At 48.2% G+C, this 12584-nt stretch overlaps 1 protein-coding gene across 1 annotated transcript in view; it reads right to left on the reverse strand.

Annotated features, from left to right (window-relative positions):
• Positions 1-8496: 8496 nt before the first annotated feature.
• ADAMTS3 (ADAM metallopeptidase with thrombospondin type 1 motif 3) overlaps positions 8497-12584 on the reverse strand; it is a 205460-nt gene continuing 201372 nt past the window's right edge. Inside the window, exon 21 of the mRNA XM_060247412.1 lies at positions 8497-9781. Within this exon, the coding sequence (XP_060103395.1) occupies positions 9198-9781 (584 nt within the window). The 3' untranslated portion in view covers positions 8497-9197. The remainder of the gene's footprint in view (positions 9782-12584) is intronic.

Below are 12584 nucleotides of genomic sequence, written 5' to 3' on the forward strand. Positions count from 1 at the left end.
ACCTGGACTAGAATCCTGGACTAGATGGACCCTCACTGGTCTCATCCAGCAGGGCTCTTCTGACATTCTTATGAAGGCCTCAGCCTCTCTGCCCTGTTGTTCGCCCTCTAGAGGAACTGTCTGGCCACTGTGTGAGACAGGATGCTGGACTAGATGGACCACTGGTCTGATCCAGCAGGGCTCTTCTGATATTGTTATGAGAGGAAGGCCTCAGTCTCTCTGCCCTGTTGTTGGCCGTCCAGAGGAACTGGTTGGCCGCTATGTGAGACAGGATGCTGGACTAGATGGACCACTGGTCTGATCCAGCAGGGCTCTTTGTATGTTGTTAACCCAGATGTCAGCCCTGGGATGGAGAAAGCTAGACAATAGCTCCTGCTTCCTTAGATGTTTTACCCTGATGCCCCTTGTAGGCTTCTTCATCCATCCCATGGCAGCTTCAGAATCCTGAGCAGCAGAGCTTTCTCTTATAGGGCTCTTCGTTCAGGGCCTACGGTAAGCTCTTAAATGACTGGCTACATCAGAGGGGTGTGGCCTAACATGCAAAGGAGTTCCTGCCACAAAAAAAGCTCTGCTGCACAGACAGAGCTTAACTTTTGGTGGGAGGAATGGAAACTTGGGAGTCAGGTTCGCCCAGCACTTAGAACTGTGGCTGTGCTAGATATATGCAGGACTCCCAACATATGAAAGTTCCTGAAATAGAGTCAGAGCATTGACCTGTGAAAGTCAGTTAGCACTATCTCTGCAGGGCAGCTGCTCTCCGGGGTCTCTACCGGAGGTCTTTCACATCACCTACGACTAGATCCTTTTAATTCGAGATGCTGGGGACTGAAATGGGTAAGTTCTCAATGGAATTTCAATTGTTATCAGGCCTCAGATTTAGCAGGAGTTCACAGGAGAGCAGCTCCTGAACCTTTCTGATGGCCCCCCTCCTCCTTCCCACCTACCTTGTCCATCGAATAGAAGGTGCAGCTGCATAACAATCCCTGGATCAGGAGAGGGCCTTTGCCACGCCCCCAGCAGCCCTCATTAACCCCTGGAGAAGCCTGTGCCACCCTTTCTCCGCTTCTTATGTGATTTTGGGTGGTGGGTGGCTTACTGGCCTTTTGACTGTGGGGGGGGAGGCAGCCCAAGAGAGCCTCAGGCAAGCTGGCCTCGCTCACCCAGGGTTCTCTTTTTTTGCATCAGGGTGCTTTTGGCTGGTGGGGGGGCATATGCAAATGAGTTATGCTAATGAGCTCCACCACCTATTTTTCTACAAAACAACACTGGATTGTTATATTTCCCATTTCGATAAATATCTTTATCAAGAGATGCACGTGTAAACAACTTAAGTCTGTAACACTAAGGTGCTCAAGACTATGCATCAAGCTCAAAATATTTTTTTTAAATGCTCCTTTTATCTGGAGCCTTGCATCTTCTATAACGTTAACGACACAATGGCTGCACTCTTCCACTGGGCTAGGAGCATTACAAAAATTTTTTTGAACTTGATGTACAGTCTCGAGAACCTTAGTGTAAAGGCTTAAGTAGCTTGCGCGTGCATCTCTTGACAAAGATATTTATCAAAATGGGAAGTATAATGACGCACATCTGGAGAATTAATGTACATACTGTCCGACATTGTAACTTACTTGCTTAAAATGCTTTAAACTGTTCATGTTCCCTTACCCTAACTAACTCCATTTTGAATGACTCTACTAACCCTTTGAAAAGAGCTTGCATTTCAAACACTGTTGCAACAATAAACAGCTCCCATGGGAATGCCTAACCTAGCCCCAACAAAGGCAGCCGAGCTTTGAAGATAGCTCGCGCCTCAAGGTAACCAGCAGGGCTCCTTCCTTGGGAGAGAGATAAGGGAGCCTGTGAACCATCTGTTGCCTCCCAAATGTGTAAGAATGACTTTAATGTTTAGCGTTTGATGTTAGAGGTTAAAATAGAATGTACCCCGTTGAAATGTATCAATCCCAATCCGTCCTTGCTACAGACAACTAGTTCTCAAATAAAATGGATTAAGCTGCTACAAACTATGGTCCGTTTACTTTGAAGTTCCAAGTCTGACACATACTGCTCTTGAGTGTGGAACATTGCTCACATTTTCCTTGGAGGCTTGGAACTGTATTATAACCCGGTGGTTTGGTTCATGTAATTTTTGGCAATTGTATTTATTGGGGACCGAAATCAGGACATTTGGCATTTAAGCGGATGCTCTACCACTGAGCCGCTGCCCCGCTTGTATTCTTTACTGTAATACTGAGAGTAAGAAGGCACAGTTTTTAGCGGAAATATTTGCCCCCCACAAAAAAACTAGCATAGCAAAGCAAAAACGGTAACAATCTTTTAATAAATAGCTTCACGTTTCATTCCTATGTACAAGTACTTTACAGCAAAACCCAGGTGAGAGAGCCTACCCAGCAGACACGGTAAAGAAGGTGGATAGCGATTTCCCGCTCCCAAAATGGAGATGGTTTATTGCAGTCAGATGCATGTTTGTGGAGTCATGGAGACACGCTGCTAAAAACCAAATCCCACGCTCGCCTCAAAACCAATGGGAAACCGAAGTTCATTTTCAACCACTGCTCCATCTACTGTTAAATTCGGCTTCCTCTGGTGTGGAGATGCTCTTTGGTGCCCCAAGTGATCAACAGGCCATTCCAAAAAATGAAAGGAAAACTACTGCGCTTTTCACCGTTTCTTATGCGTGAGCACCATAGAGAAAGAATGAGATGTGTTATTCTGCAAATACAATGGTTTTTGTGAGCATACACAGCTGGGGTCCCCACCAATACCTTTCCTGGTCCCCTCCAGGGCTTTTTTGTAGCAGGAACTCCTTTGCATATTAGGCCACACCTCCCTGATGTAGCCAATCCCCCAAGAGCTTATAGAACTCTTCGTATAGGGCCTACTGTGAGCTCTTGGAGGACTGGCCACATCAGGGACGTGTGGCCTAATATGCAAAGGAGTTCCTGCTACAAAAAAAAAAATGCCCTGGTGCCCACCATGTGTTTTCGGGAGGTGGGTGGGGCTAGATCAGGGGTGGAGAACAGTGGCTCTCCGGATTTCTTTTTTGCCTACAACTCCCATCAGCCCCAGTCAGTATGGCCAATGGCTGGGGCTGATGGGAGTTGTAGGCAAAAAAGAAATCCGGAGAGCCATTGTTCCCCACCCCTGGGCGAGATGGCGCTTTTGGCCAGTAGGGTTTCTGATTGGCTGTGCAGATTAATAGGTATGCTATTAAAAGGTATTCAAACTTCTATCCCGCCTCCTCTCCCCTGAATGGGACTTGCAGCCGTTCAAAAGACTGCCTGAAATGCTGAAGAGTTACTGTTAGAGCTATACATAACCTCACCCCCTGATATTTTGTGGTCGGCTTTGCTTCCTGCGGCAGCCATTTTGTGACGATGCCCACTGCTCTGTTTTGGAGGTGTCTGTAGGCTCAAAAGGGTTCGGGGCCCTGTTATACAGATTCAGGTCAAACTTTATCCAGTCACAGTCCCTTCTGCTTCTCCTAAAACCTGAAGAGAGCAAAGAGTGAACCTGTGATCTACCACAGCCCCACTGCCCTTCCTTTGAATAACTAAGTCCCAGGAATAAAGATATACTGTAACTACCCTTTATTGAGTCAAATTGCTGGCTGGTTTGGTTATTGTCTACTCTGGCTATAGCTGACGACAACAGCTCTTCAGGATTGCAGTTGGAGAGAAGAAGAAAAAGAGGAGGAGGAGAGGGAGGAGGTTGGATTTGTACCACACTCTTCACGACCTGAAGGAGTCTGAGAGCAGCTTACAATCTCCTTTCCCTTCCCTTCCCCTCCCCGCTACAGTGAGGCTGAGAGAGCTCTGAGAGAGTTATGGCTGACCCAAGGCCATTCCAGCAGCTGCAAGTGGGGGAGTGGGGAATCAAACCCGGTTCTCCCAGACAAGAGTCTAGACAATTAACCACTATACCAGCGGGGCTTTCCACACCACCAGCTACTTGAGTTCCTTTCCTGGAAAAGAAGAAGACTGCAGATTTATACCCCACCCTTCTCTCTGAAACAGAGACTCAGAGTGACTTACACTTTCTTGTAACTTCTCCCCCCACAACAGACACCCTGTGAGGTGGGTGGGGCTGAGAGGGCTCTCACAGCAGCTGCCCTTTCAAGGACATCTCTGTGAGAGTTATGGCTGACCCAAGGCCATTCCAGCAGCTGCAAGTGGAAGAGTGGGAAATCAAACCCGGTTCTCCCAGATAAGAGTCTAGACAATTAACTACTATACCAGAGGGGCTCTCCACATCACCAGCTACTTGAGTTCCTTTCCTGGGAAAGAAGAAGGAGACTGCAGAGACTCCTCCTCAGAGACTCAGAGCGACTTACAATCTCCTATATCTTCTCCCCACACAACAGACACCCTGTGAGGTAGGTGGGGCTAAGAGAGCTCTTACAGCAGCTGCCCTTTCAAGGACAACCTCTGCCAGAGCTATGGCTGACCCAAGGCCATTCCAGCAGCTGCAAGTGGAAGAGTGGGAACGCAAACCCGGTTCTCCCAGATAAGAGTCTAGACAATTAACTACTATACCAGAGGGGCTCTCCACATCACCAGCTACTTGAGTTCCTTTCCTGGGAAAGAAGAAGGAGACTGCAGAGACTCCTCCTCAGAGACTCAGAGCGACTTACAATCTCCTATATCTTCTCCCCACACAACAGACACCCTGTGAGGTAGGTGGGGCTAAGAGAGCTCTTACAGCAGATGCCCTTTCAAGGACAACCTCTGCCAGAGCTATGGCTGACCCAAGGCCATTCCAGCAGGTGCAAGTGGAGGAGTGGGGAATCAAACCCGGTTCTCCCAGATAAGAGTCTACATACTTAACCACTACACCAAACTGGATCTCTATGGACTCATGCACTATGGACTCATCTTAGGACTTTCTATAGGTCCTCCACCACTGAATGATGACGCTCCTCCAATGGGTCTTGTGCAGGAGAAGTTCCTGATACTCTTCCACAACTCGAGCCCCTTTCAGGTCTCGGTGGGGAGCACCAATAGTCCACTTCCTCCACCTGAGGGTCTGTTTACATTGGAGGTGTTGTGGGCACTGCAGCAGGATCTGGTGATGGAACTCACCTGTTTGGAAAAAGAGGTACAGTGTGGTTCGGGAGGGTGGGGCAAGCTAGCACTGGAGCTGGTCCTGGAACTTGCATCCATGCACAACGTCAACCGCAGAGGCTGCTCTTGAATTTGTCGTGCCACTTGAGTCTGCAGCACACTTCTGATGGTGCGCGCATATCCCACCCACAGCCAGCCCTGTGAAACTGTGTTAGTGCAAGCGTGACACGGGCAACAGAAGAAAGTACTGCTGGTCTAGACCTCAGCAAAGCCACATAAACTGTAGACCTGGGTGCTAGCTCGGGTGGTTGCCGCCAGAGGCGCACGGAGGCATTTTGCCCTTCTCTACAAGCACGCATCAGCTGCTTTGCCATAAATGGCACAAACGACATCACATGACACACACTTTGCAACTTTCTCATTCCCTAAGTTCTCTGGTGCGGAAGAGACCAAACGCCTTCCTAATAACACCAAAACATGAGATTATCTTTGATTTAAAAAAATGCCGATCTCTGGGACTCAAAGAGCCAAGAGCAGAACTTCCACTTGCATCAGTGGGTTTCTCCTCTTGACCTTCCACTGCGCTTCTTTGTACCCTTCATAAAGCAGGAGGGGAACCTCTGATGCAAACCAAGAAACATTTGTTGGAAGAGACCATCCGGTGACTCCTTAATATTCTAATATTCTCCGGTGACTCCTAATGAGTGTGCAGAAACACATCTGTCGGCACGAAAGGTCTTAGACCAGAACCAACAGGTTGAAATTAAATTGAATTAGTCTTTGGTAAACATCAGGAAGAACTTCCTGACCATTAGAGCAGTTCCTCAGTGGAACAGGTTTCCTCGGGAGATGGTGGGCTCTCTTTCTTTGGAGGTTTTTAAGCAGAGGAAGAACTTTTAAGCATCAGGAAGAACTTCCTGACCATTAGAGCAGTTCCTCAGTGGAACAGGTTTCCTCGGGAGATGGTGGGCTCTCTTTCTTTGGAGGTTTTTAAGCAGAGGAAGAACTTTTAAGCATCAGGAAGAACTTCCTGACCATTAGAGCAGTTCCTCAGTGGAACAGGTTTCCTCCGGAGATGGTGGGCTCTCTTTCTTTGGAGGTTTTTAAGCAGAGGGTTGATGACTATCTGATAGTCATCCTGATTCTGTGAATTTTGGCAGGTGGTGAGAGGGAGGGCATGAAAGGATGATGATGATAGTTGATGATGATGATATTGGATTTATATCCCGCCCTATACTCTGAATCTCAGAGCGGTCACAATCTCCTTTACCTTCCCCCCCACAACAGACACCCTGCGAGGTGGGCGGGGCTGAGAGGGCTCTCACAGCAGCTGCCCTTTCAAGGACAACTCCTACAAGAGCTATGGCTGACCCAAGGCTATTCCAGAAGGTGCAAGTGGAGGAGTGGATAAATATATGGAGCAGAGGTCCATCAGTGGCTATTAGCCACAGGGTATCGTTGGAACTCTCTGTCTGGGGCAGTGATGCTCTGTATTCTTGGTGCTTGGGAGGGGCACAGTGGGAGGGCTTCTAGTGTCCTGGCCCCACTGGAGGATTTCCTGATGGCACCTGATCTTTTTTGGCCACTGTGTGATAGGGTGTTGGACTGGATGGGCCATTGGCCTGATCCAACGTGGCTTCTCTTATGTTCTTATGTGACACAGAGTGTTGGACTGGATGGGCCACTGGCCTGATCCAACATGGCTTCTCTTATGTTCTTATGTGATGCAGAGTGTTGGACTGGATTGGCCACTGGCCTTATCCAACATGGCTTCTCTTATGTTCTTATGTGACACAGAGTGTTGGACTGGATTGGCCACTGGCCTGATCCAACATGGCTTCTCTTATGTTCTTATGTGACACAGAGTGTTGGACTGGATGGGCCATTGGCCTGATCCAACATGGCTTCTCTTATGTTCTTATGTGACACAGAGTGTTGGATTGGATGGGCCATTGGCCTGATCCAACATGGCTTCTCTTATGTTCTTATGTGACACAGAGTGTTGGACTGGATGGGCCATTGGCCTGATCCAACATGGCTTCTCTTATGTTCTTATGTGACACAGAGTGTTGGACTGGATGGGCCATTGGCCTGATCCAACGTGGCTTCTCTTATGTTCTTATGAGTGGGGAATCCAACCCGGTTCTCCCAGATAAGAGTCCGAACCCTTAACCACTACATCAAACTGAGCCAGTGCTTGGCTTTTGTGACCCTTTCTGTGCTCATGGAAATGCTAATCCCCGAAAATTTGCCTTCTCAATCTCTGGGAGGACTTTAAGATATCTGAGCAGAAGAAGGAGTTGATATCCTTGCCGCTCGCTGTGGCAAAGTGGGGGGTAAATTCGCCTCCCTCTTTAGTTGTCTGGTAAGCGCTGGGAATATTTTATCTTGGATAAAACTGCTCACAATATGGGCGGTAGGATGAGACCAGGTTGCAGGAATACCCTTCTTCTTCCGTGGTCCCCTTTTCTAGATTATTTTGCTTGTGGCATTTTTGGACAGGGCGCGCCTAAATTGGGTCAAGGGTGTGAGTTACAACCTTACGTTAAGTGGCGTCAATGACTTGAAGCTGTGCTAAGTGAAATTGTACCAGCTGCTGAACTATGGCCTCAGTCTGTACTATTGTTGGTGTCATGGTCTTCTTATTTTAATCTGTACGTATTATATTTATGAGATATCTTAAATTCGTGGTGTTCAACATATGAACATATGAAACTGCCTTATACTGAATCAGACCTTTGGTCCATCAAAGTCAGTCTTGTCTTCTCAGACTGGCAGCGGCTCTCCAGGGTCTCAAGCTGAGGTTTTTCACACCTATTTGCCTGGACCCTTTTTTTGGAGATGCCAGGGATTGAACCTGGGACCTTCTGCTTCCCAAGCAGATGCTCTACCACTGAGCCACCGTCCCTCCCCTTTGATATGTTTTATTTATTGTTATTGCGATGTTTCAATGTCGTAAGCCGCCCTGAGCCCGCTTTGGGGGACAGGGCGGGGAACAAATTGCAAATTAAATTAAAATTAAATCTAGTTTATTGGTTTGCCATTGATAAGTGCCAATCGTTTTTATATCTTATATTAACCTGTAACAATCTATTTGCAAACTGTCCATTTTGGCTTTGGGTATTTGCTATCTTGTATACGATTTCGGAAATAAAATGATTCTGAACGAAAACAAAATAAAACGCTGGAGGTATTTTCCTCCAGCACAGACTGGCCCAGGGATCCTGGTGCAGGTTTTCTTTTTCTTTTTGGCCTTCTGGAGATACAGCTGAGGTCACTGGGGGAGAGGGAGTAGTTGTAAATTTCCTGCATTGTGCAGGGGGTTGGGCTAAATGACCCTTGAGATCCCTTCCAGCTCTATGTGTCTATGCTTCTATCCACAGAAGCCTGGGAAATGTGCACAATGCTCTTTGCATCCCAGTCAGAAGGAATGTAAACAAGGCAGAACTAAACGGCAGGCACCAAAGCGTGATCATGGAAATGTCACACCTGTAAACAGACAACAGAGCGATGCAAAGAACTCTGAAAAATAATACTGATTTTTTTTTTGTTTCGATAATATACACTATGTACACGAAAGCTGCAAATCCAACCATACAATGTGTCACTGGTTTATCGAGATAAATTATCAGTACAGTTCCGATGGACTCTGTTGTTCTGCAGTTAAAAAAAAAAATCCCCAAGAAGTGTAAACTTTGGTAAATTAGGCAGCTTCCCACCCTGCTCCCGTCTCAAATTAAACCTCTTTCTTTTTTAAATTAATAATAATAATAATAATTAAAAAGCAGCCGATGTGCAACATAGATTTCTGAGCACCGGAAACCGCAGCCGAACCCATTCGGCTACTTGTTTCGTGTAACCTTTCTTTGGTGCTTTATTTCAAAGCACCGAAGGATTAGCCGGATATTGGGAGAGGAGGAGGAGGAAGGAGGGAAGCACGAAAGCCACTGGAAAGTGAATCCAGCACTTTCCTTAAAATAAAATTTAAAAAGGAATCAGTCTATCGAGAAAGCTTACGTTTGAAAAGTTCGCATGTACCCTGGGTACCCGGAACAAAGGAACATGAAACAATGTCTCTGCTTTCCTCCTCTCCCTTTTAATTTGCTCTCTGTCTCATCTTTCCACAGCAGAAGGCCTCAAAGCTTGCTGCCTGTCAGCCTGCCTCTCCAATTTCCTCGCGGTTCGGTTCGGGGCAGCAGTTGCCGAACGGCTCCTCGGCGCCGCGCCAGGATCGGTCTCTAGCAAGGCCGAGGAGCTGCGGTTTGCAAGACGCTCGCTCTTGGTAGGAGGCTGGTGTGGCATCGTGAGGGCCCCAGAAGTCTTATTCCTTGCTTGATCACGAACTCTCCTTGGGGGCCGGTCAGCCGCTCGGGCCCTGCTGTGGGATGGAGGAACGAGCGCGTGCGCTTCTTCTTCCACAGGGGAGACTCGGCTTAAAGGGACTCGTCTCACCAGCGCAGACTCAGAGCGAGGAGGGACTAAAGAAGTGGGGGAGTCCCACGTTTTGGGTACATCCCTGGGGTTGGCCATCATGTCTTCTTCGGTCTCGGCAGCTTCGCTAAGGAAAGGGGGAGGAAGGGTGCTGCTGTGCTTGCTGCAGGATTCGCAGCAGAGTTTTTTGTAGCCCGGGATGGAGCAGTAGCGGGCCAGCACCTCCATCTGGCAGAAAATCGATTTGTCTCCCTGGCAGGGTTCATCTGCAAAACAAGAACCAGTGCTAGTAAAAAGGTGGAATTGTTCAAAAGAAGTCTGATCCCCCATGGGTCAGTTATGTGCAATGCCCCCCTCTAAATTGTGGAGCCTTGTGACCAAAAATTCTACTTGGTGAGCTACTGGCATTAAAGTGGTGAGCGAGTGATTTGGTTACAGCATACATTAGTTTGCTCTGGGGTCATCCTTCCTGAGTTAAGACAAAAATGTGTGAGCCAGAGGCTAAAAATTTGTGAGCTAGCTCACACTAACTCAGCTTAGAGAGAACCAGGGGTGGAATTCTAGCAGAAGCTCTCTTGCCTATTAGGTCGCACACCTTTTGCCTGTTAGGCCGCCTGGGCTAGTATTTGGATGGGAGATCTTCAGTGATGCAGAGGCAGGCTATGGGAAACAACCTCTGGACATGCCTTGCCTTGATAACCCTACGGGGTTGCCATAAGTCAGCTGTGACTTGAAACCACTTGCTGCCACCGCCTAAACAGTTACACCCTTTTATGAACTCTGTCAAGGATTGTGCTAATAGGTTCTTCAGCTGAGATGGTTGAGAGACATGAATCTTCAGTGCTGCTGTCACAGAATCATAGAATCGCAGAGTTGCAAGGGGCCATACGCGCCATCTAGTCCGCCCCCCCTGCTCAATGCAGGATCAGCTAAAGCATCCCTGGCAAACGTTTGTCCAGCCATTGTTTAAAGACAGCCCGTAAGCAGGAGCTCACCACCTCCCTTGATAGCTGACTCCACCGTTGAACAACAATTTCCCACTAGCCTTACGCTGCTCTCATGCTCCTCTTCTCCACGGGGCTTCCGTCAGATTTCGCACTATCTGCCCTGGGGCTGCAACTAGCTTTGCCCTTTTCCCGCAGCAAACAGAAACTAGTTTTTAGAGGATCTTGTTTGCTGCGCAAAAGAGGTGGAGTGAGTTGCAGCCTTGGGGCAGAAAGAAGATGAAGATGATATTGGATTTATATCCCGCCCTCCACTTCGAAGAGTCTCAGAGCGGCTCACAATCTCCTTTCCCTTCCTCCCCCGCAACAGACACCCTGTGAGGTAGATGAAGATATTGGATTTATATCCCGCCCTCCACTTCGAAGAGTCTCAGAGCGGCTCACAATCTCCTTTACCTTCCTCCCCCACAACAGACACCCTGTGAGGTAGATGAAGATATTGGATTTATATCCCGTCCTCCACTCCAAAGAGTCTCAGAGCAGTCACAGTCTCCTTTACCTTCCTCCCCCACAACAGACACCCTGTGAGGTAGATGAAGATATTGGATTTATATCCCTTCCTCCACTCCGAAGAGTCTCAGAGCGGCTCTCAATCTCCTTTACCTTCCTCCCCCACACAGACACCCTGTGAGGTAGATGAAGATATTGGATTTATATCCCGCCCTCCACTCCGAAGAGTCTCAGAGCGGCTCACAATCTCCTTTCCCTTCCTCCCCCACAACAGACACCCTGTGAGGTAGATGAAGATATTGGATTTATATCCCGTCCTCCACTCCAAAGAGTCTCAGAGCAGTCACAGTCTCCTTTACCTTCCTCCCCCACAACATACACCCTGTGAGGTAGATGAAGATATTGGATTTATATCCCGTCCTCCACTCCAAAGAGTCTCAGAGCAGTCACAGTCTCCTTTACCTTCCTCCCCCACAACATACACCCTGTGAGGTAGATGAAGATATTGGATTTATATCCCGTCCTCCACTCCAAAGAGTCTCAGAGCAGTCACAGTCTCCTTTACCTTCCTCCCCCACAACAGACACCCTGTGAGGTAGATGAAGATATTGGATTTATATCCCGCCCTCCACATCGAAGAGTCTCAGAGCGGCTCACAATCTCCTTTCCCTTCCCCCCCCCCACAACAGACACCCTGTGAGGTAGATGAAGATATTGGATTTATATCCCGCCCTCCGCTCTGAAGAGTCTCAGAGCGGCTCACAACCTCCTTTCCCTTCCTCCCCCACAACAGACACCCTGTGAGGTGGGTGGGGCTGGAGAGGGCTCTCCCAGCAGCTGCCCTTTCAAGGACAACCTCTGCCAGAGCTATGGCTGACCCAAGGCCATGTCAGCAGGTGCAAGTGGAGGAGTGGGGAATCAAACCCGGTTCTCCCAGATAAGAGTCCACACACTTAACCACTCTACACTACACTACACTACACTACACCAAACCATCAGTGCGAAATCTGACGGAAGCCCCCGCTGAGGAGAGTGAGAGCGAGATAAGGCTAGCGGGAAATCGGTCTGACTGTAAAAAATGGTTTTCCTAATATCCAGCTGGTACCTTACCACCCTTAATTTAAATGCATTATTGCGAGTCCTGTCCTCTGCTGCCAATGGGAGCATGTCCCCATATGACAATCTAACCTACCCTGCTTCCAATGAGCCCGGGATGTTGTTACCTGGTACTTCTTTTCCCATTTTATCTTCCCAACAATGCTTTGAGGTAGGTTAGGGGTGAGAGCGGGTGATTGGTGAAGATCACCATTTCCCAAGATCATAAACCAACATGTTAAGAACTATAACCCTCCATGAAAAACAAAGGCCGACTTTTTCATTCTCTTTATATCTATTTTTTTCTCTTTGATTGGAGGCCTCGCTTCAAGAAGGGTGTGGATGGAATGGAGCAGGTCCAGAGGGAGTGGTAAGGATGGCCTGGAGACGAAGCCCTAGGAGGAAAGGCTGAGGGACTTGGTCATGTTCAGTTTGGAGAAGAGGAGGTGGAGGGGGGGACAGGATGGCTCTCTTGACCAGGGGCCATTTCATAGATAAGGAGGTGCCAAAGCTCATTAGC

The sequence above is a fragment of the Heteronotia binoei genome, chromosome 9 (genome assembly GCF_032191835.1).
Source record: "Heteronotia binoei isolate CCM8104 ecotype False Entrance Well chromosome 9, APGP_CSIRO_Hbin_v1, whole genome shotgun sequence".
In the NCBI taxonomy this organism is placed as follows: domain Eukaryota; kingdom Metazoa; phylum Chordata; class Lepidosauria; order Squamata; family Gekkonidae; genus Heteronotia; species Heteronotia binoei.